This window comes from Micropterus salmoides, unplaced genomic scaffold (genome assembly GCF_014851395.1).
Source record: "Micropterus salmoides isolate LMB-PRFRI ecotype aquatic unplaced genomic scaffold, ASM1485139v1 Ms_hic_scaffold_17, whole genome shotgun sequence".
NCBI classification, from domain to species: domain Eukaryota; kingdom Metazoa; phylum Chordata; class Actinopteri; order Centrarchiformes; family Centrarchidae; genus Micropterus; species Micropterus salmoides.
In genome coordinates this window covers 16,195,742-16,217,755 of record NW_024040817.1, presented here as the reverse complement: position 1 = coordinate 16,217,755, position 22,014 = coordinate 16,195,742, and the positions used below count along the sequence as shown (strand labels likewise).

The 22,014-nt window shown below is 38.8% G+C and overlaps 1 protein-coding gene across 3 annotated transcripts in view; it reads right to left on the bottom strand.

Annotated features, from left to right (window-relative positions):
• Window positions 1-7,665: 7,665 nt before the first annotated feature.
• The window catches only part of trps1 (trichorhinophalangeal syndrome I), a 119,270-nt gene continuing 104,921 nt past the window's right edge, over window positions 7,666-22,014 (bottom strand). For all 3 annotated transcript variants that reach the window (XM_038725231.1, XM_038725232.1, XM_038725233.1), the window contains exons 10-11: window positions 21,495-21,617; window positions 7,666-14,683 (exon numbers count right to left, since the gene is read on the bottom strand). In XM_038725231.1, the coding sequence (XP_038581159.1) occupies window positions 13,067-14,683; window positions 21,495-21,617 (1,740 nt within the window). In that variant the 3' untranslated portion in view covers window positions 7,666-13,066. The remainder of the gene's footprint in view (window positions 14,684-21,494; window positions 21,618-22,014) is intronic.

Genomic DNA, 22,014 nt, shown 5'->3' with positions numbered 1-22,014 from the left:
AGTCTGTTAATCAAGTGTCCTGTTGTCCAGATTTCAGTTTCTATCTGAAAGCCTGTCCACCGGTTCAGTAGCGTAAGGTAGTAACAATGGGCCCCAGTGCAGGCTGTTATAATGGACAGTCACGAAGCACACGCGCGCCAGAACACACGCACACGCACACACACACACACACACACTGCGTTCGGGTCTAGGCGGGACTCCTCTGTTAGCAAACTTGTGTGCCTTGTTTCCTCATTGTGCACAGTTTAAAAACTGATAATATTAGATGCAGTAAATACCTAACCTACTTAATTTAAAGCTCCTTAAATCGATGTCTTTTTATATTAACATATTAAATTCAACAGTTCTCTCTGTGTGCCTCTCTCTCCAACACACATAGACTTTTGTATTTGCAAAGTACAGAAGTCAAGTTATAAGGAGCATGGCCAGTGCTGTCATTGTCAAAAACGTGAAACGTCACTACAAACAGCTGAGTGCAGGAGGTGTCCACACTGCTGAAATGACGCAGACTTTTTTGGTCATTTTCAGTACAATAACCTTCCGAATCACAGCAACCATATTCCTCTTTGACAGAGAGGCAAGACAAGGTGAGAAAGAAAAGTGGTCTACTCGTAAACAACACCATGTCCTGAAAACAGGCCAGCTACAGCCACACACAGTTTAATACCCACAAGCACATCCACCATATCCAACAGGTGCTTGGCAGCCACACCAAGTCCACTGAAAAAGCACTTGTAAAGTGTCAGTATCCAAAATAATCCTTATATTTGGGAGCTTTGCTTATATTTGGGAGCTCTCCTGTCTCTTCTTAAAAGTTTTATGTTTGAATAGTATTATGCTAGCTAGATTTTGCGTTTCACCAGATTTCTGGAGTCTTGTCACATGATCAAATAGAGACTTAAGATTGGTCAGCCATACACATATTACCCAGGAATCATCACTGCATGTGTGGGCAATGTGACAAGAATACCAAAGAAAATATGACTAAATTCATTCTGTGGAGTCAATTTTTTTATACTTCATCGTATACCTTATAGACTACTGCATGCTACAGACGTTTGAGGGACTTTTGAGTGCTGTCAGTAGTTGTACCCCACGCAGGGGAAATGCACATTTGATTGTTTATATGCCACCTGATCTCCGTTGATGTTTCTAGTATGAGGTAAACTAGGTGTCAACGGTTGTCTTTTGATGCATTTTTGCCACGTAACCGACAAAGTCCTGCTAGTAACCTGGTGGGGCCACTCCTGTCGTGGGTTCCAGTGCAGCTGCACTTTCTGCACCTACACCCCTGCACTGGTTTGTTCCCCTGTACAGTAGGGAACTGTTTCTGAGTAGTGGCACCGCAGTGCTGCAGGCTGCTCTTGAATGCAGCATCTTCTGGCTGCAAGGAATTCTAGGAAATGTCCCACCTGTCCAATTCTGTACTTAAGCAAAATATTACATTCACAAGATGATTAACATTTACTGTAGGAGAGCCTAAACATGTTTCTTTTCTTCTCTACAGACTGTTTTCTAATCTTTTGTTTTTTGCTTGTGAATTACTACATAATTTCACCTCTTAAGGCCTCTCAGAATTATTCAATCAAAACGTTGTGACAAAGAAAAACTACTCATCGGGTGAATTGGTCACAACCTGTAATGAGGGGACCAGACATAGCAACTTCATTTTTAGAGGTCTGAAGTCAAAACCGTTGGAAGCACTGATCTAAGATCTTATAATGCAGTTACCTTGCATCAAATAACACCTTTTTGAAGCTTAAAATGTTACATGTTTGTTGTTTTTTTACTAGCCCACATTTCACTACTTTTACGTGCTTGAGATTTATACAGCTGTATGGTATATTTTGAGCTTTTTCAACAAAGCAGACAATGGTGGGGGCGGAAGAGAGTTGGTGTTACCTGTCAGGGGAACTTCAGGGGGAAATGATGCCAAGCCGATTTTAACCAAGATATTTCTATACTTATATTCAAGTAGGATTTTACTCAAGCTTCTGTTTCAGTGCAGTATTGTTAGTGGACCATGGCCTGGAGCTGGCTGACCCCTTCACACCCTTATTCATAAGCACCATCCCTCTTTAAGTTTCTCCAAGCTATGTTAAATTAATTAAATTGATAAAGATTTGTAATGAAAAATAATCTTAATCAATAAGTAGATCTTCAACATCCTAGAGGAACATAGTATTTCCAAGCTTGATATTGCCTCACTTATCGAGCTAGAATATATTTCAAGTCCTTACTGTATTAGTAGTAGTTGATGTGAAATGTAAGTAGCCTAAAGCCAAGTGAAGATGTGTACATACTATTAGAATCATCATCGAGGATATTATTCAGTCATGAAGAGAAAAAGTGAAATTGCCATCGGCTGTGATTTTTTAAACTTGCAAATGTTTTCTGTCAGCGCAATTATAAGTCTGATAAGCATGAATAGAAGATTAAATCACCCAATAAGTCGGTCATTATAGTGTTCTGTAGTGCTCTCACAGCTCTGTGGAATAAACACAAGCTCCACTGGTGTTCTTAGAGGAAAGGTTTGTTTATCTTATTTACAAGGACTTTTGTCTCCAACTTTTCAGTTTTCTTATTTGGTTTTGGTTGAACTTGACAAGTGAAATTCTTATGAGTAGATGCACACGGCAAACTATGAAAATTTCAGAGCATTAAGTGTAAAAAGTTTTTATTGAGGCCAAATGTTAAATTAATGAATGTGTCGCTTTTTCTCCATTAAAATGAAACTTGTAAATCCTCCTCATAAACCCAAAATACAGTAACCAACTGAGAAACTGAGAAAATTTTTTAGTATCCATCGTCAACCGCTTATCCTGCGTACAGGGTCGCGGGGGGGGGGGGGGCTGGAGCCTATCCCAGCTGACATCGGGCGAAAAGGCAGGGTACACCCTGGACAGGTCGGCAGTCCATCGCAAATGTATATATATATATAATATATATATAGATAGATATAGATATCTATATATACCTACCTAGGAAAAGCTTTCCTATTTTACTTTTTTGTTTATTTTTCATATTATTTTTTTGTTCCTTAAATCCTTCATGTTAACTTCTTTGTCTCCTTTGACAACTTTGAGCCCCAAAATTTAACTAATTCTTCCTTGTAAAAGATGCACTACAGATGAGGCATTGAAGAGTTGAAGAAATGCAACAGTAAATATGTTGTCACCCATGCATGATGCATCCTTTTGACTTGTGTTTATAGCACTGTTAATACTGTTGTACACATCAGTCTCCCGAATTTAATCAAATTGCAGTTGTTGGGCAGGCATTGCACGATGAGCTGACAGATGATTGGACAGGCAGATCCTGTGGGAGACAATAAAGCAGAAAGGAGCAGAAGCACTGATGCTGCGTGAGTCTATATCAGAGCTCTGAGTGCACTAAGCACAATAGATAATGTGAAGGCTGTGACTTTAACTGTGAGGAACTGTTGGAGGAAAACACAGTTTTTCTAGGCATCACAAACACCCCCACAAACAAAATAGAAAACAATACAGAAAAAATAATACTGAAAAAAATTATCTTTACCGAACACTTACAGACGAGAAAATGTTGTGCTCAGATTGGTTGTGAGTCTCGTTCCTGCTAAATTTTGTTTCCGCTGACAGTTGAAGAGAAAGAAATGTTATTAATGCTTAAAGTCTGCATAGCACACACTCAGCCTTTCTCTCATACAAAACACACAATGCACATACACTCTCCTAAACACATCAAGAACTCTATTAAAGTTTAATATACAATACAGAATTGTAAGAAGAAACTGTACAGTCTGAAAATCAGAATAAAACTGAAAGAAAAAGAGTCAGACTGCAACAAGGATAAAGACACCAACCATTAAAGACAGCTGTTCTGACTGCTTGGTCTCTCATGTGCTCTGGAGAGAATTAAAATGTATTTTATTACTTAGGTTGGGGGGCGGTTATACAGCAGAGTGGTGGGTTGCAGGTGAAGAAAGCGAGCAAAAGCTTATCTGAGTTTTCCGCAGAAATAGAAATTGTCTTTTGAAGACACACATATACACACAGGAGCATACCATTATCAGTGTTATTGTGAGGAGATGTTATTAACGGAATTATTATTAAAGAACTCCAGAGCCCTCATGTGAAGGACGGGGCAAGGAAAAGCTGTGTTTCTGACGCAATGTGTGGGTGACTGTGTGTGCATTTGAGTGTGCGTGTGTGTGTATATATATTTATGCATGGTCCTGTGCAATTCCCCAGAAGTATACTTCTGCAGTGTATTTGCATACTGTATGAGTGCATGCATGCACAAACATTTCTGTGCATATGCGTGGGTGTGTGAGTCCTGACATCTGTGTGTATTGTTTGACTCTGCTCATGGATGTCTTATATCAAAGATAAGGAGAAGAGAAGAGGATACATCTACTGTAAAAGTGGGGACTAAGAGATGTCTTTTGTACAAAATACAGACATGTCGGTTAAAAGATATTGCTTACATCCGTGCATGTCTTTAATTGTTACCAGCTTCCATATATAAAATAATATTCCTGGGTGACTGCACCTTCATTATGATCAACATGAACAGTATAGTTTTATTTTGAGTTTATCCCAAATATATGGCTGCCGTAAATACTCAATAGCACATAAATACTGCTAAAAACAAATGTATTATTTACAAATGTTTGAATAATGTTTGCTAAAAAAGTACCCAGGTGTTTGAGAAAATGTTATAGAAATGAATCTATATATTTGTGACCCATTTTTAAAAGATGTATGTCTGCAGTGGGTACAAACGGGTTTGGGGAGTCCCACAGGCTGGGGAAGATACAAAGTAGAGAGAGATGGACTGTTGATTTTGGACAGACTTATCCGTTAAGCATGTAGTAGTGTGTATTGGTTTTCTTTTCCTTTATTCGTCACATTACAGTTATGCTTGTTTTTTGTTATGCTTGAATGTTGGTGATGGATTTTCCATTCAAAGCTTCAGTCTAAAGGAATGTTAACCACACCCACTTCAATAACTCAGTAACACAGGTTCTTTCCCGCTATGACAATTAAGAATTTTTTTAAAAAGAGCAAAGGAGAAGAGACAAGTAGAGAGAGGAGGCATAGTGTGCAGATATTGCAGTAACTAGATTAGTAAAGAGGAAATGAAAGGAAAGAAGATTACACATCAATTGCCTCTGCAGTGGACCTCACTGTGAAACTGATGATACACAGCCGACGTACTGAGGCGATATAGAGCTGTAATTATGCTTTCAGCTGGGACTGGGGTTCGTGAAAGCCAGAGATCCTGCTCATAATACAGCGGCTCACTTAGTTATAAATGATTGATATAATGAATATCTATCTATCTATCTATCTATCTATCTATCTATCTATCTGATCTATCTGAATGAATATGGAATTAGCTCACAGACCCCACAGCAGTCAATGTTGGAATCATTCAATATTCAATATGCCTAGAAGCTAGATCATCTCTCTCTCGCTCTCTCCTTATCCCATTGTCTATCTCAGTGTTTCTCTCATACTCTGTCTCTTCCTCTGTGCACACTTGTAGACTATCAGACTTCACAGCTGTCAACATGAGCCACATTCATAATTCAAAGTGCCCAGAAACTAGATCATATTTACATCTATGATCTATCTATCTATCTATCTATCTATCTATCTATCTATCTATCTATCTATCTATCCAATTCTTTCCGTCTGTCAGAATATGAAATCTAAACAGACGCCAAAGCAAATTTCAGTCGACCAACATGAAGACATGACAACGGCAACAACAATGATGCATCATACATAAGCACATGTGCGGGCCCGCACGCACACACACACACACACACACATACATCCACACCTCCTTACTCTGTTGCTTTCTCACACACAGGCAGAGAGTCAAACCCTCTGTCAACAGTGTAGGTAACTCATACATAAACATGAATTACAATAAACAGAAATGATGTTTGCGAGATGTTTAAAAGGAAAGACAGGCAGGCTGACAGACAGACAGGCAGACAGAGCATATAGAGAAGAGATGCGAGCTTCACGCTGAAAAATAGAAAGATTGTGTGTGTGCAGGCATACATCTGCCACCTGATGTCTTTTCAGCACACATAGTATGGTAATGTGTCCATGAATTGTTGCATGTTGTTTTTACAGCCCTTCGATTTGTTGTGCCTTTTATTGATGTGGTGCATTTTTCTCTTTTGCCTTGAATAGGTTCATAATTATGTGCAGCTGGATGTGTCTGTGCGTTGACCTCTCCAGTAGACACCAGGGTGTTTAGTATTCTAGTCTGAAACTGACGTTCTGTGGCCAATCATCACACACTTGTACACTCACAACACAGACACACACAGACACACACACACACATTTAAATGACGCCCCGCTGACACATAATTTCACTGCAGCCAGCAGAGTTAATCAACTCGAATCAATGTTCATATTATAAACACAAAGATAAATTGATATTGCTAAACATAATATAGATGGAAGATTAGAAGCCTTTGTCTTCTGACAGATAGCACCACTGCGCTGATTAAGTTTGTCAAAGTTCCTGACCCATAGGAGGGTTGTGGGAAGATTAAAACAGGCTCTCAAATTATTGCCATGTGATGTGTGTTGGTGAGAAATGAGCCTCAGGTTAATTTGTCAATGCTATCCTAAGTCAATGAGCTGTTACTGTAAATAGCAAGAGTACAATATGCTATGTTCATGACACCCGGACATTCAAAAATATTAGCTCTAATACTGCCATTTGGACAGTAGCTGGTCCTGAGGGTAATACTAGGGGAAAAGTTGATGGGGTCAATCAAAAAAGCCATTTGTCTTGTGTGTGAAGTTGACATTTTGACCTGGCAGCAACTCAAGAGGAAAGCTCCAAGATTGTCCAAAATGCTCAGCAAATTTTTATTTCAATGTTAAGATTTTGACACTTCTTGTCAGGAAATTGAAATCCTGGCTTGAAGATCGGCCTGTAAATGAAAAGTCAAAAGGGGTCACCAATAAAATCACAATGTATCCTTTGAGGGCCATGAGGGCCAGCACACATCAAGCTATCTTGTCATGGAACAAAGTGTTGATGATGCAGACATCAGTGTCACTAGATGAATGGATACAGGGTCACAAATACCATATGGAATGATCCACTGGGAACCATAAAGAGATACACAAACAGGGTCAGTTTAATGTATAGAGTGTGGTGTGTGCACTAAATAATGTAAGTGACAAACAAATAATCTAATACTTGTATCAGGAGAAAACGCAAGCCAGTGAGATAGAAAAAGCAGGCGGGTGGCAGATGAGTAGAATTACATGATGGCTGTGGAGCTCCTGGCTACATTCAGAAAGCACAGCCTTTCTGAATGCAGCCAGGAGCTCATATTCTGAGGTTCCACTTCTTTCTTGCAAATCTTGTCGAAAAATCACCTGACCTAGTATGAAAGCCCTATGTATTAAAAATTGCATCTGGTCAGTCCACAGCTGCCACATGTGTGCCTTTGTGCTGCCAAGGTCCACAGTTTGTCTCAGATTAGAACCCACTCTTCAAAAACACCATGAAGAGGATTCACATACTGTAATCAGGCCACAGCTTGCCTGATTTGCTAATGGAGGATTTATAGATTTTCTATTTTTTATTACATTACTGTAAATCACTAATGAATAAAACACCCATTGTCCATTTTCAGTGTGTTTGTTATTACTTTTATTAATTATTATCATCGTCATCATCATCAACATTATTCTTCAAGTTTAGCTGTGTAACAAACTTTTTCTTGGCTGTCAAAATATGTTGCTGAAATAAAACCTAAAAACAATAACGTACAGAAAGGTAGCAGAATAAAATACATGAGAAGGAAAAAAACCTAACAAAAAAAAATTTTCCAAGTTTTCTACAAAAGCCATTCAACTGAATAGAGACAAAATTCTACTAACATATATTGGTTAAATGTACATAGTTGATGTGTGTGTGCATACATGTGTGTTTGTTTGTGTGTGTGTCTGACCAATAATAAACTGGCCTTTAGCTCCCTTGTCTCCCATGGTTAATACTGTACATCTCAAAATGCACACTCAATCCGTACCACTACTGGCGTGTGTCACTGTGTGTGTACATGTGTGTGTGTGTGTTATCCCTTCCTTGGCAATAAGAACATAATAAATGGAGTGCAAGCAACAGCATCATTTTCTATAACACATTATGACAAAGACAAAAATGAAAACACTTGTTAAGCCCCCCTCCCTCACCCAATGTAAACGATGATATGAAATACCGTCAAGCCTAAGACATACACTCATATTTGAAGTAAAACATGTCATGTCATGTGTGTCCTGCAGAACCTCATTTCTTACTAAAATTGCCTATTTTGAACCATAAATGACAACTAAAATGTTCTCCCAAAATTTCCTACACAAAAGAAGATATTTCTTGATGGCAAAGGGTTCTGCAGAGCACATGAATATGAAAAATGTGCATGAACAAGTTTTTTTTTATTATCAAGGCTGTGTTCTTTCTCAGTACGTAGCTGACAGGGAAAGGGTTTTCTTTCAAAAGCTAAACTATTGAAACATTTTGGCATCAGAATTTGTCTCCAGCCCACTGAGAAATCCTTGTGGTTCATCAAGATGTGATGAACACCCAGATTTTTACAAATAAAAAAAAGGCAAATCTATTTGATCCTTTTTAAAACATATCTTTCTCCTACTGTTTCCTAGAAACCCCATGAAAATGACTGAATGAAAGGACTTTACATCTTTAATAGACTGAATTTTTTTCAAATGTGAGTCCCGTTGGCAAATGAATGAACTTAAATCTTAGAAAATCCACACTTTGCTTCTGGCAAGTATTTGAAATGTTACTGCTGGTAACAATTCCTCTCAACAAACCCATGGGCCGTTCAACTAGGAGAGAAATTCAGCCTAAAGTCAACATAAGTATATAGGTTCGTGGAGTAACTGAGTCGACCTCAGCTTTTTGGAAGCAACACAGTATGACACAATCACCTAACTCTCTTTAAATCCCCTCAACCTGTCAACTGAGAATAGCTTTATCAAAAGAAAGTGGAGGAACACAGAAGAGATAAGTGACAGAGAGCAGTAACAGTAGGTGTAGAGATAAAAAGAAAAGAGATGTATATGTCAAATTAGACAACATACGAGAAAAATACAAGTGATGTTAAAGGGAGGTAAAGAGACAAACAGAAGACAGGGGTTAAATGGATGAATAAACTAAACCTCTTTTTATCAGCTGCTACAAGCGTCATTTGATCCCATTCTCCCTCTACCCATATATTCTTCAAAGGCACCCATCTATCCATCTCAGCGTCTTTTAAGAAAGCAATGCTTCATTCCTTTACCTTTTTTCGTTGCTACATTTGCAAATGTAAACAGTTTTATTATGCTAACGGCCCCTTAAGAGATGCCCATAACCGAAAAAAAAGAAGAAAAAGTTAATCCTAAAAACTTTACACATTAGCGCAAGAGATTTCCAAGAATATATTCAACCAATTTTTTTTTTTTAAATGACTTCATCAGGCCTTATACAGAATGATCGAACCTATTCAGCAAATACAGGGCAAACTTCAGAATAAAAGCATTTCTAAAACATGTAACTAATGCAGTTAAAAGGCCCCAACAGACATGGATAGTGGAGCCATACATGGCACAGACTCTTTAGAGGACACTAATGCTTGCACTTGACACCAGAGTGGGATGTGTGTCAGACAGAAGGGTGCCACACATGAATTTGTGCCATCCTAAATAGACTGATTTCTTTGCATTTGCAAAGCAATTACTGCAATTACAACAGCAATAACTTCCAACTCCAATGTAAATATGTTGCACCGATAGTTATACAAATAGTTGGTTTCTTAGTGTTTTAATGTGACATACTCAGTACTGTGTGCAGTGCTGGTTTGACAGGGGTTTTTTTTGGCTGTTGAGTTAACGCATGACGCAAACGTAATAAACCTTGAGCACTTTAACAGAAACTAAAAAAAGGTTTATAATCAATGAAAAAATTCAGATAATAAGAGTATCTATGATGCCTCAACATACAGAGTATATGAGGTCTTCCTATGTAAAAAACAAAAATGCTTTAATGTTTAACATAAATACTAGAGGTATTAACCTGCAACCAGCATACAACAACACACTGATCTGGTGAAAAGTTCAGCTATTTCATTTTGTAAAGTAGATTATTTGTTTTATTTTACTGTTTGCTGCCTTATTCTGCAAGAAAGACTTGACTTGACTTAACTTATTGAAAACGTGTTAAAAATATTAATGATAAACTCCTCTTTAAATTAATAACACCTTAGAATGGCCTTTTCCTTTACCATGATACGGGCACTCTGGCAACAGGACTGCATGCGATAATTCATCTTCTCCAAAAACCAAATACACAGTAGAGATAATCTTCTTGGTATTACGTCTTTCATACAAAAGTTACAGAGTCATACGTCTCAACATTTCTACAAAGTTGTGTACATACATGCAAAAATGTAAAGATGGTTAACTAGTGATTGACAGTTAGCACAGCAACCAATTTCAGTTTTTAAAAGAATATGTGGGTCTTTCTCGTGGGCTGAATGCCAAGTGTGAACAGGTATCTGACCAGTCAGACAGCCAGGATGAAAGCAAGCATCATAATGGATGACTCTGATAACTTGGTGCATGAGAATCAACACAGCAGTATGTTTGCCCAACTTCTGCCTGACTAATAATTTACACAATGATTTGACACAGACAAACATACTATTAGAAAAACTGTACATGTTACCAGGCACTAGGCGAAATATATTTCATTCATGTCTTTTGGATAAGCATAGAAAAATATGTTTTCTCATTCGTTCTTCCTTCCTGTCATTTATTTTCTTTCGGCCTATTATTATTTCCTTCAAAGGAGTTTCTTGGTGATTTTGTTTTGTTTTCTAGCAACTAAGGCAGCAAGGCTGGAGAGTAATTCTCCCTTTATAAAAATAAACAAGATGGCCACTGTGTTGCTCCATTTTGACGCATAGTGGGGGACTCAAGGACCTGACAGTCACGACTCTCTCAATGATGAAAATAAACAATGAAAATTTTGATTTAAAGAGAGACGCAGTTATGGTATCGAGGGGTCTTTTCCTAAGGTGTGTACACTGATTGAGAACCTATACACGGGTAATGAAATGGAATAAAAGTGGGATGGTGTGAGTTAAAAGCAATGTGATAATTTCACTTGACTGGATTATAAAAATGTACAATGTTTTTTCAGTATTATTCAGGTCTAACGTGTAACAGTTCCCATCCATAGAAAAGGCAACTTATTTTGCACACTAACATGCTACATAGAGCTAACCTATCAAACTCTTAGAGTAGCTGAATAAAACACTGTAGGCAAGACGCTCTGTAGACTCAATACAGAGTCAAAGTTTATATAGTTAATCCAAATAATTGATCCTTATGATAAAATTTATCTTCCTAAGTCTCTCCATAAAACCATGTAACCTAGCAATGTTGAAAGACATATAGAAACGCTACAAGACCATTTTGACCTATTAACACATAAAGAACATGATAAAAACATATATAAGAGGGCATTATGCAATATACTAAAGCCATTAGACCTATCATGTAAAAATGATGTGTCACATGCTATGAAACAGGTGGGTTGGTATGCAACAAGTGTGACCCCTGAGGACTGAAATGCCGAGCGCAAGCCTTCATTATTTTACATCATTGTTTGGGGACGGACACATCCTTTGATCCTTACACACATAAATGCAATTACACAAATGCACACATACACACAACCCCCACCCCCACCCTTTCTGTACCATTTCTGTTAGACGGCTGTTATCAATGTAACAAGTCTCCATAATAACAATAACAACAAACAGCTCAAAAATAAAAAAACTCAAATAGACTAATTTTTATAGTACCATTTCCGCAAAAAAAGCATTATTTGCCTTTACAAAATAACATATTATATAGGAAAGTGTAGCAAATTGCATGTTTTGCACTATAACATCATCATAATTATTATTACCATTATTATCATTAATATAAATGTTAAGCAGGTTAATAGATGGTTGTTCTATTAGGCAGGCAGCCAGGCACATAGCTAGTATCATGGCACGGAGGAAGGTAGAAAAGAATGTCACTTGGTTCGATCCAAATGGATGAAGAGAACACTTCGGTCCGGAATCACTCCGGTTTTTCAAGCAGTTCAAAAAAAGTCACGGTCAAATCAAACACAACACAGTCTCCCATTGTGGGCCACGTTGCAGAGGTGGTGGTTTTGCAATGACAGTTTCAGGGACAACAGGGCACAAGTAAAAGAAACCAACTGATCCTTTTGTACCAAGGTAACCTCAGCTGAACTGCAGCCCAGCACAAACTGGTTTAACTCTGGACCAGTTTTATAGAGTCAAAAATAAGTTTTGGTTTTGGATCCATTTGCACAGAGGTAAAACAGTCAAAAACATGCTCCAGACCAGAACAAAGTAGTTCTAACCAGATCAGATCCGGTTGTACCAAGATAAAACAGTTTGAATGATGCATCAGACTAGTTTGAACCAGGTCAGGGTTCAGTTTAGCGTGGTACATAAAAGACCAGCTCAGTTCAGTTCAGTTTAAGTGTTTTGCTTCTAGCATATTTTTTTTGTTATTTTTTTGCTCTGCTGTATGATGACTGTGCAAGTGCTGAGCTCCTCAAACTCATCCTAAATGAGACTAGTCCAACATTCAGTCGAGCTTTCAATCCTCTTATTTGGAAAGCACACAAAGTGGCTGTTTATTTAAGGTGATTTCAGCTGCATGCCCGGACTCTGTTGTTGAATACTTGCCACAGAGCTGTCAAGTGACCGTCACTCAAGACAGGATTCAGGCCATTTCTCCAAACTGTCCCTGCAGCAGTTCATCGGGATCCTACAATGATTTTTGACCATTTGACAGCCGAGTGCTTCCAGCATAAGGATGTGTTCCATTTAGTGCCCAGGATAGGCCCATTTTGACATGAGCTAGCCTCCAGGAACATGGAGGCATACAGCTTATTCATCCAATAAAACGCGTTCTTCAAGGTTTGTATGAGTCAAAGGCATCAGATTAATTGCTCTCTGCGTTCTCATCTAAGTTTTTAGATTCAGCAACAGTCGTGACCTCTGTGGGTTTTGCGATATCATTATTATTATCTGACACCACCGTGTCTCCTAATTCCTGGTTTGTTATGTCATGATCCTCCCCTCCTACCTCCTCTTCAACTCCCGTTTCATTGTCACTGGAATCATCGCCTGTAATTCCTTTTGCTTGGTTGTCAGGACAAACTCCTATGACATCATTGCGTTCATCTGTATTCTCACTATGATCCCCTCCATCTTTTTCCTTTGGCGTCGCATAATGACACTCGCGCTCTGTTGTCACAGTGACGTTCTGAATTATGCTGTCCTGCGTGTGACCCCTGTTTTGCGACGTTTTGTCTGTGTACCTGTGTAAGCCCCTCTGTATGTGCGTGGTGAAATCATAGCGATCCGCACAGACGTGGAGGCAAAAACTGCATTGGTATGGTCCCTGGTCACCGTGGCAACTCATGTGCAGGGCATACATGACCTCGTCTAGGAAGTAGATCCCACAGTGGATGCAACGGTTGGTCAGGTCATCCTGCGTGGCCACCTCCACCATGGTGCGATTTGATGGGACACTTGACTGACTTTTTGTCAAATTATCCTTTTCTTCCTTTCCCATATCCTCCCTCTGGGTCCCTCCTTCATCTGTCCTCTCCTCCTCCTCTTTCTCTCCTTTCCAGTTCTCTCTTGACCTCTCAGCGAGTGGCGACTCTTGCCTTCTCCTCTCTGCACCATTTGTTGACAGGTGGGCATGTGCAGCACTTGTATCTCTTTGTCTTATTGCAAGATCCAAAGGACCATCATTTTCTAATGATGGTGAAGAGATTTGAGATTGAAGAGGAGGGGGAGGATAGTGAGGAGGAGCAGGAGGAGGGGGGAGAGGAGAATAGGGAGAGGAGCAGTAAGGCACTGTGTAGCTTTGCTGATGATGATGTACTGGAGTCACCATTGCACCAAGATAATGAGCGTTACTTCCAATGCTACCAGGGCTGCTTAGATTACTGATGCTACCAGGAACCCCAGAGGCAGCTGCCATCTTATACTTGGTCCAGAATCTGAGCCAATCCGACTCAGGTGTCAAATCAGGGGAGAGCGTTAATGGTAGGGGTAAGGAGAAAAGTGGATACTGATACTTTTCAATGGGTGAACCAGGAGGCGAATAACTAGACGGTTTGGTTGGACGCATGTACTTTTCAATCGGACTGCCTCTTTCTGACCCCCCTCCTCCTTTACCTCCCTCTAGTTTTGATGTTATCCCTCCTTCAGTGATGCCCCCATTTCCCTCAGCTACCAATGTGGAGGGGGGATGTGACGGGAGGAGCAGGGGAGGCATGCGTCGGTGGATCTCCAATGTTTGATTGGCTAGGAAAGCTTGAGTAGATCGGGGTGAGCGTGAGCGAGGGGAGGGCTGCTGGTTTTTGATTGTTGCGCAGCTTCTGTCTGACTCCTCCCCGTTCATACGCTCCTCGCTGGTGATGCGTTGTTGCTTGGGGGCGGGGGGTTCAGATGACAGCGAGTCAGGGTTGAGGCGTTTGCGGGTTCGCCGTCGGATAATTTGTTCACCGTTGTTCTGCTTTATGATGTTTAGAGGTCTGGGTGTCTACAAGATAAAGGAAACAAGGAAGATATGTTAAAAAAAGAAAAGGATTAGTAAACTTTTAGTAATACATTTAGTGATAATTCATTTTCCTGTTAATACAACAGATTTGGATTTCCCCATGCATCATTTAAAGTTGCTTAACTGACCTGACCAATAACAAGCATACACAGCTTAGCATGACATGTATTACAAAAGGGAAATTGTAACATCTGAATCAATACAAAGTATCTATTTGAGCATGACCAATAAACTGCCTGTATGAATATAAAGCCCTTCGATAATTGGTGAAATATACAAACACAATGCTAATGAATTTGCACTATGGCTGACAATTACAGTAGCTACAGTTGTAGATCTTCAAACAATAAAAGCAAACAAAGACTGCTAAAAGGATCTCAGAAAAACTTCCAATGGTTTAAGTTTTAAAAGTCTCAGTATGGACATACCTTAGTGTAATTAAATGTGACATGCTAGAAAAAACAAGACTAACATATCTAGCACTCCTATGGACTGTAATTTTTGCCCTTCCCACAAGGGGGAGTGCTTACCTGTGATGTAAGTAGAGTTTGCACTGAAAACTCAACTTCTCTCCCACTAACTACACAATCAGAAAGCATAACGTTTAACCAATTACAAAAGAGGTCTTAAGAACCTTTAACCCTTGGGTTAAAAGCGGAATTACAAAGAATAAAAACTGCTCAGTAACATCCACAACACAATTTATGAAGCCTCCTCACTTTTTCTGTTACACTAGGATAAATAAAGTACTTGATGATGTTCTGGTTGTTTCACTTCTAAATACATGCCAAAAAATCAAAACAGGCAAAAACATGCCCAGACAAATCAGCAAAAGATTTTCTTTCCTGGAAGTAAAATCAACTGTGCAGTTAAAAGTGTCTTTTAAAGTATCTACATTTTAACTCAAAAGTAGTGACTTCCTATCATTTTACTAAGAAACAACTTCAGCCTCCTCTCTTGAATCTTGAATACACATAATAGTGACCTCCATACAGTATTAACTGAAAAAAAGTCAGAATCAACTAGCATTAGGATGGGTGCTTTTCAAGCATCAAAAAACATTCAGTTTTTTAAAATTCATACTGCCATGTTGGTCGAATTTATTAGACTTTTTGTCCTATTTCAAGAACAGCAAAGAGCCTTGTTATTCTGTACATGCATGGGCCTGTATATAACTCATGTTTGTCTCTAAAATCCCCTGCTGTGTCTTTATCTGTCTCCTGTGATGTAGGTCTTTTTTGACTTATATACATCACATAAAGACAAATAGACAAGGACCAAGCAGGAAGAGAGAGATAGGGCGAAATGATGATAGAGGAACATGTTTTTGAGGAAAAGCAAAAATAAAGGCTTCTATTAAAAAAATAAAGGAATAAACCACTCATGTTTCTTGTAATGCATGCTTTGTCTCGGCTACCCTAGATTGTTTTATCCCTATGTATATGTATGCATAGTCACAGTTATGCATGTACCTATGTGGACAGCTTTATTTCTGAGGCTATGCACGGTATGTTCTGCTGCACTGGTACCACCAAATTCTAGTCTCTCCCTAACTGCTACTGATCTGGATGCTTTCCAACCTGTCAGCCTAGAAGAGTTAATTAGGAAGATGAAGCTATCTTTCAGCCCTCTGGATATAATACCATCTCCCCTATTTTCAAAGGTTTTGACATTTATTGGCCCCACTGTTTTAGCTATCATCAACTCTTCCTTTTCTACAAGATGTGTCCCTTCCTATTTTAAGCATGGTAGTATAAATTAAAGTAATATTAAAGGAAAATCTACCTACATCCTGCTTTGCCCCTAAACTATAGCCTACTTCTATCAAAAAATTAAAGAAGGTTGTTGCCAACCAATTAGCTGCAGAATTGGAGAGGCACACTGTCTCTGCCCTCAGCTCTGCATCTGACACTATAGACCATTGTATCCTGATAAAGAGTGTGTCTGGGTGGGCATATCAGGCTCAGCATTAGACTGGTTTACATCCTATCTCACTGACAGAAATTTCACCCTCTGCTGGAGACTTTTTGTCTGATTCCTCTCCACTGTATTGTGGTGTCCCCCAGAGCTCAGTTCTGGGGCCCTTGTTATTCTCTTATATTTGCTGCCCTTGGGAAAGATCCTATACTGATTTAGTATAACATATGATTTAATTTGCGGATTATATCAAACTCCTTCTTTCAAAAACTTTTTCTCTCAAACACAGTGAGGCTTTTGGATGATCTTGGTTCCTAGACAGTCTTAACACTATTACGGACTGGCTAGCTCCTCTGCTGCCCACTCCAACCTTCAAATCGGTAGTTTCAACAGCTGAACTAGGGATGCTTGTATACACATTTGATGTAATGCACTATTCTCATCACTTAGCATGTCTGCCCTTGATCGTCTCACGGTAATGCAGATGTTACCCCAATCCTAAGATCTCTTCACTGGTTCTCTATCGCACATAGTATCCAGTTCAAAATTCTCACTATTACTTATAGCGCACTACACAGTCAGGCCCCTGCAAAATGTGGGTGAAATGCTTCACCCTTACTGATCAGCTCTCCCTCTTAGGTCTAATAAGCAAAATTTGCTGTCTGTCCCACACACTCGCCTTAAGACCCGTGGTGATTAAGCTATTGAGGCTGTTGCAGCCAAATTTTGGAACGCTCTGCTTGCAGCCTTATGGTCTGCTTAATTCTGTGTGCCAGCTCCATGTCCGACCCTTTAAATGCCCACAGTTGCCTATAAATGGTCAGTGAAATGCTCCTTATTAATATTAATTTCTTACTGACTGCATGAAGATAAAGATGGCAAATTCTGACAGAAAAGCTAAAAAAAAAAATTTAGCCCAATGTGACACAGACATTGTTTTTGCTTAGGTGGAAGAAAGAAAAATTATGTTTGGTGGGTAAAACGTGCAAATATATTATATTTTCTTTCTATACCGTGTTTCTACAAGCAACGCATTCTCATGTTTATGAGAATAAATTGCGCTGCATGCACGTATTAATTGATACAATTCAATTATTTGTAAAATCAGATGTCTCTGTTTGGGTTTATTATCCTAAATCATGGTTCTTATTGTGACTGCTGCAAATGATCTTATATGATGCTTTTTAATGCGCACTTTAGTGAAAATCAATCAAATGGGTGTTTGTTTATTCAAAAAGGCTTTTATCTGTTTGGCAAATTAATTAATATTAATAAATTATATTAAGTTTTATTGGCCTATAAAACTCAGTGGTCATTTATTTAAAAAGATTTATTTTACACGATAGTGTCAATGCTTCATCCTTCTGCCATGTGAGTTGCCGTTTCTCATTTCTCCAGTTTATGTGCGTATGCATGGCTCAGACATTACATAGAGGGCCACACATTCTCCCATCAAGTTTGTTTTTTATAGATCACAACCTTTGCTTGGGAAGTGGTGTACGTATGTTTCCAGCCCTGTTTTGTACATACGTTTATAAATGAGAACCCAGGTATGCGTCTTATGTATTTATTTGTGCATTTTATTAGAAACTATGTATTTATAGTGTATTGTTGTACATACATTACGTATTTCATTATATACTGTATTTTTAAGCTCACTTTTTTAGGTGGATTGGGTGGACAAAAAATTATTACCACATTCATTAACTCTAATATGCTTATGTGACAAAACTAGCTCTACAAAAATCCTCAGGAGGTCCAAATTTGTTTTCCGCTGATTTAAAAAAAAATCTGACCTGCAGATTCTGATTTTTTCTTACTAAGAACTATAATTGACAGCAGTTTTCTTTAATGGGAAATTATTTTTCTTTCTTTATTTCTTTCCTGGAGCCCATTCAATTGTTTGTTCGTAAACTTTCACATTTTCTCCAAACCTTCTCTCACTCTCACTCAAACATTTTAAAAAAAAATAAAAAAGTGCTCCAGGTTAGGTTACTGGACAGAGCTTTTTTGTCCAACTAAAATCCAACTGAAGATAAACTGCAGTGCAAGTACAGGCTCAGTGTTTCCCACAGAATGACAGAATGTAACTGTGGCGAGGATGGAGGGGGGTATATTTGTTTTTATTGAAAAATTTTGAAAAAATACATTACACTATTTTTTATAGCAGTTTTTATAGCAGCAGGTGAGCTGTGTGTGGAGGATGCTTGTTGTTAATGATGTAGCCTATCAAAACGAACGAGACCAATATGGTACCATATGACATTGTAACATAAAGAAAAAAAAATAGATGGGTGAATCACTATTAGTAATGTACATGTATTTTGGACATGGGCCTTCCTTTAGCAGCCAAGAGAGCTGTTCTGTTCACATTTTAGACACCTGGAACGCTACTTTTTATAGTTCCCAGGTTTTGTGTTTCTAGCTAAAGAGGAGAGAGGAGAACACGAGAAGAAAAGGTAGAGACAAGAGCGGAGGGGAAACAGGAGGTGAGATAAATGAAAGGGGGGAATGAGTAATATATGGTGAACGGAGGAGGAAGCAGTGGTGGGAGGAGATGTGAAATAAGAGGAAAAGACAGAGGTTAATACAGGAGGATGATGGCTGAGATGAAAGGCAACAGCAAAGAAATTGCGACCCCCATGGTGGAAACAGTCCAAAGATGTGTCCCGATTCCATACTATGCACTAATTTTAAGTAGGATGTGGTCTGTTCACACTCAAAACAGTCAGTATGAATTAAAAAAAAAAAAAAAAATTCTGTCAAGTAATTGGTATGCAAGTTTCTCCAACTCTCTTCTCTTTCTGCCTTTCACTCTGGTACACTTTCTCTCACGGCGTCTCTTTTCTACTGCTTACTTACTGCTATTTGTCTCTGCTTTGGCAAGAAGTTTAATGTGTTTTGCTCAATCTCTTCCTCCCTGTCTAGTCTCTAAATGCCCTCCACCTCTTTACTTTGCTAGTTTATAAAGAAGTGTCACAGGGTGAGTTACTACACGATGTCTGATATGTATGAGAAATGGATCACTGGTTTCTGAAATCATTTCATCACCATCATCAAAACATTTTTTTTTACTTCATAGGTAAGTCAGATGTTTATTTATTAATTTGATTTACACAGTACATGTTGGATGATAGCAATTAATAAGACTCATTGCTCATCATTCTGCATCTACAGTCCTGTGTGATACACCCAAAGAGAACCGCAATGTTGCACACCTTTATGGTTGTAGGGTTGATTTGGTAGAATATCTGGGCTGAGTTACTACTGGTACACATTTCACCCTCTATCTATCTATCCATCCATCTCTTTCCTTCTCTTCTTTTCTCCTCTGCATTCTCTCCTAATCGCTCTGTCTCCCTTCGTCTCTCACTTTTCATACACACCCTCCCCCTTCATTATCTATGTCTTTGCTCTTTACCTTAATCTTCTCCTCTTTTCCTAGTCTTCCTCCCTTTCCTCTCTCTTTGTTTTTCTTTCTCCCTTTACATCTACCTTTTACTCCCTCTTTATTCATAACTCTCCCTCGCCCTCTCTCTCTCTCACTCTGAAGTGTTTTACTAGCTGCTATCCTCTCTAATAATGTGTGTAGAGCGTATAAAACTTTTATTATGGGATATAAAATACAGTTGTCGTGAAGATTGTCAAGAGTGAGGCTGGAACGTGATTGGAGCTACAGATGAGATGAAAGGGTTGAACATAGGACATCTGCTGGGGCAGGAAGGAGTAAACTGCGATAGCTTGCCATCCTCTAAAAGGTCTTTAAAGCTCCTTTCAATAATTGCAGCATAGTGCTCTGGGTTGTAACACGGTCAACCCACAGATGCTTGTATTAACACTGTGATTTATTACACTGAAGCATTTTGTTCACTTTGAATTTTTACAAGCAGAGCTTAAAAAGCCAATATGTGAACATGAATCTGGCATATATCTACATAAGCAAGCTCTGAAGTCTCGTTTCACACTGGTTATATTTGTAAACCCTTGAGTTAAACAGGTATATTGAAGTGTGAAATTAGCTTAACTCCATAAAAACATATCTGAGGTGAGAAAGCTCAATATTCTGAAGTCAACTAACATCCAGGCTGGGTCTTTATCTCATCTGTAATTCATGCAGTCTAATTAAATTTGGGATTTCCATAGACTTTCCCCGGGCTTAGATGGTAAAGTTGATTCATTCCATCATATTTCTCACTCCATGGAACTGGCTTGCTGTGACTGCTGAAATGGTCTGTAACTCCGAGCACCCACCAAATCAAATATACTTTTTCCACAATATTACTTTTTCACAGCAGGATTCACCAAATGTATTTAGAATTTAACTGCAGTATGCACCATTTCATTTGTGATGTATGCTAATAGGCCAGATAGAAGGAATGATAATTAGTGGTCAAAACCACCCCGTGGATGTACTAAAACACGAACACAGAGTCTATAAAATAGTTTAAAGTACTTGGTTCCTGATCCAGCACAACCTTTATGAGTGAGTATATGTAGGTCTCCTATGAGTGGATAGAAGTTCTCCAATGCAAATTAACATTTGTATGATGATACACCTGAGTTTCAGCTCACTTGAAGGTATTATGTTCGCTCTCCCTTCTGTCTCTCTACTTTTAAAGTGTTTTTGAAATTCAAGGCTCCCCTCTCGTTTCCCTTCTAATTTGTCTGATATGAAAGAAAACTGGAATAAAGGGGATCACAAATATATAGAAACTTAATGGACCACATCTGGTAGAACAATTTCTATTATTATATTACAGATATATTCTATCTCACAGGTCTACAGTTCGTCTAGTATAATCTGCAGTGTAATGTAAGGCTGGTGCACATGCTACATCTGTTCGCATGTACCTGTGCATGTCAGTGCATGACTTACCGAATGTAGTTTTTGGTATAAACCACACGCGTTGCAGACGTAGCCTCCATTAGCGTTCTTCCTCCACAATGATGTCTTGGTGGTCAGACAGTTTGCACAGAAGACCCCGCTGCCTCTACGCCGCTATGGGTGGAGAAAGACACACAACATTAGAAAGGGAAGTAAAAAACATAGGCGGATGAAGAAACTTTGGGAGGATAAGACAGATGCAAAGTCATACAGAGAAAAGGAAGAAAAAGGCAGAAATTGTTCACTTAAGTTTTGATACCTATTTCATTTTCCCACCACTCAAGGACAATGTAGTATGGTTAGGAGAAGGGGGGGGGGAGAACAGATTGGCTTGGTGGCAGAGAGATGATGTGCTCTCATTTATCATGCCTAATGGGAAATCCTATTGAAACCTTGTTCTCCTCTGCACTGATTTCTCTCTGTGTAGAACGGGGTTAATAAAAACACCACAATATACTTAGATGAAAAGAAAATTATCTAGTTGAGCTGAATAAGTTGTGTGTGTTAATAC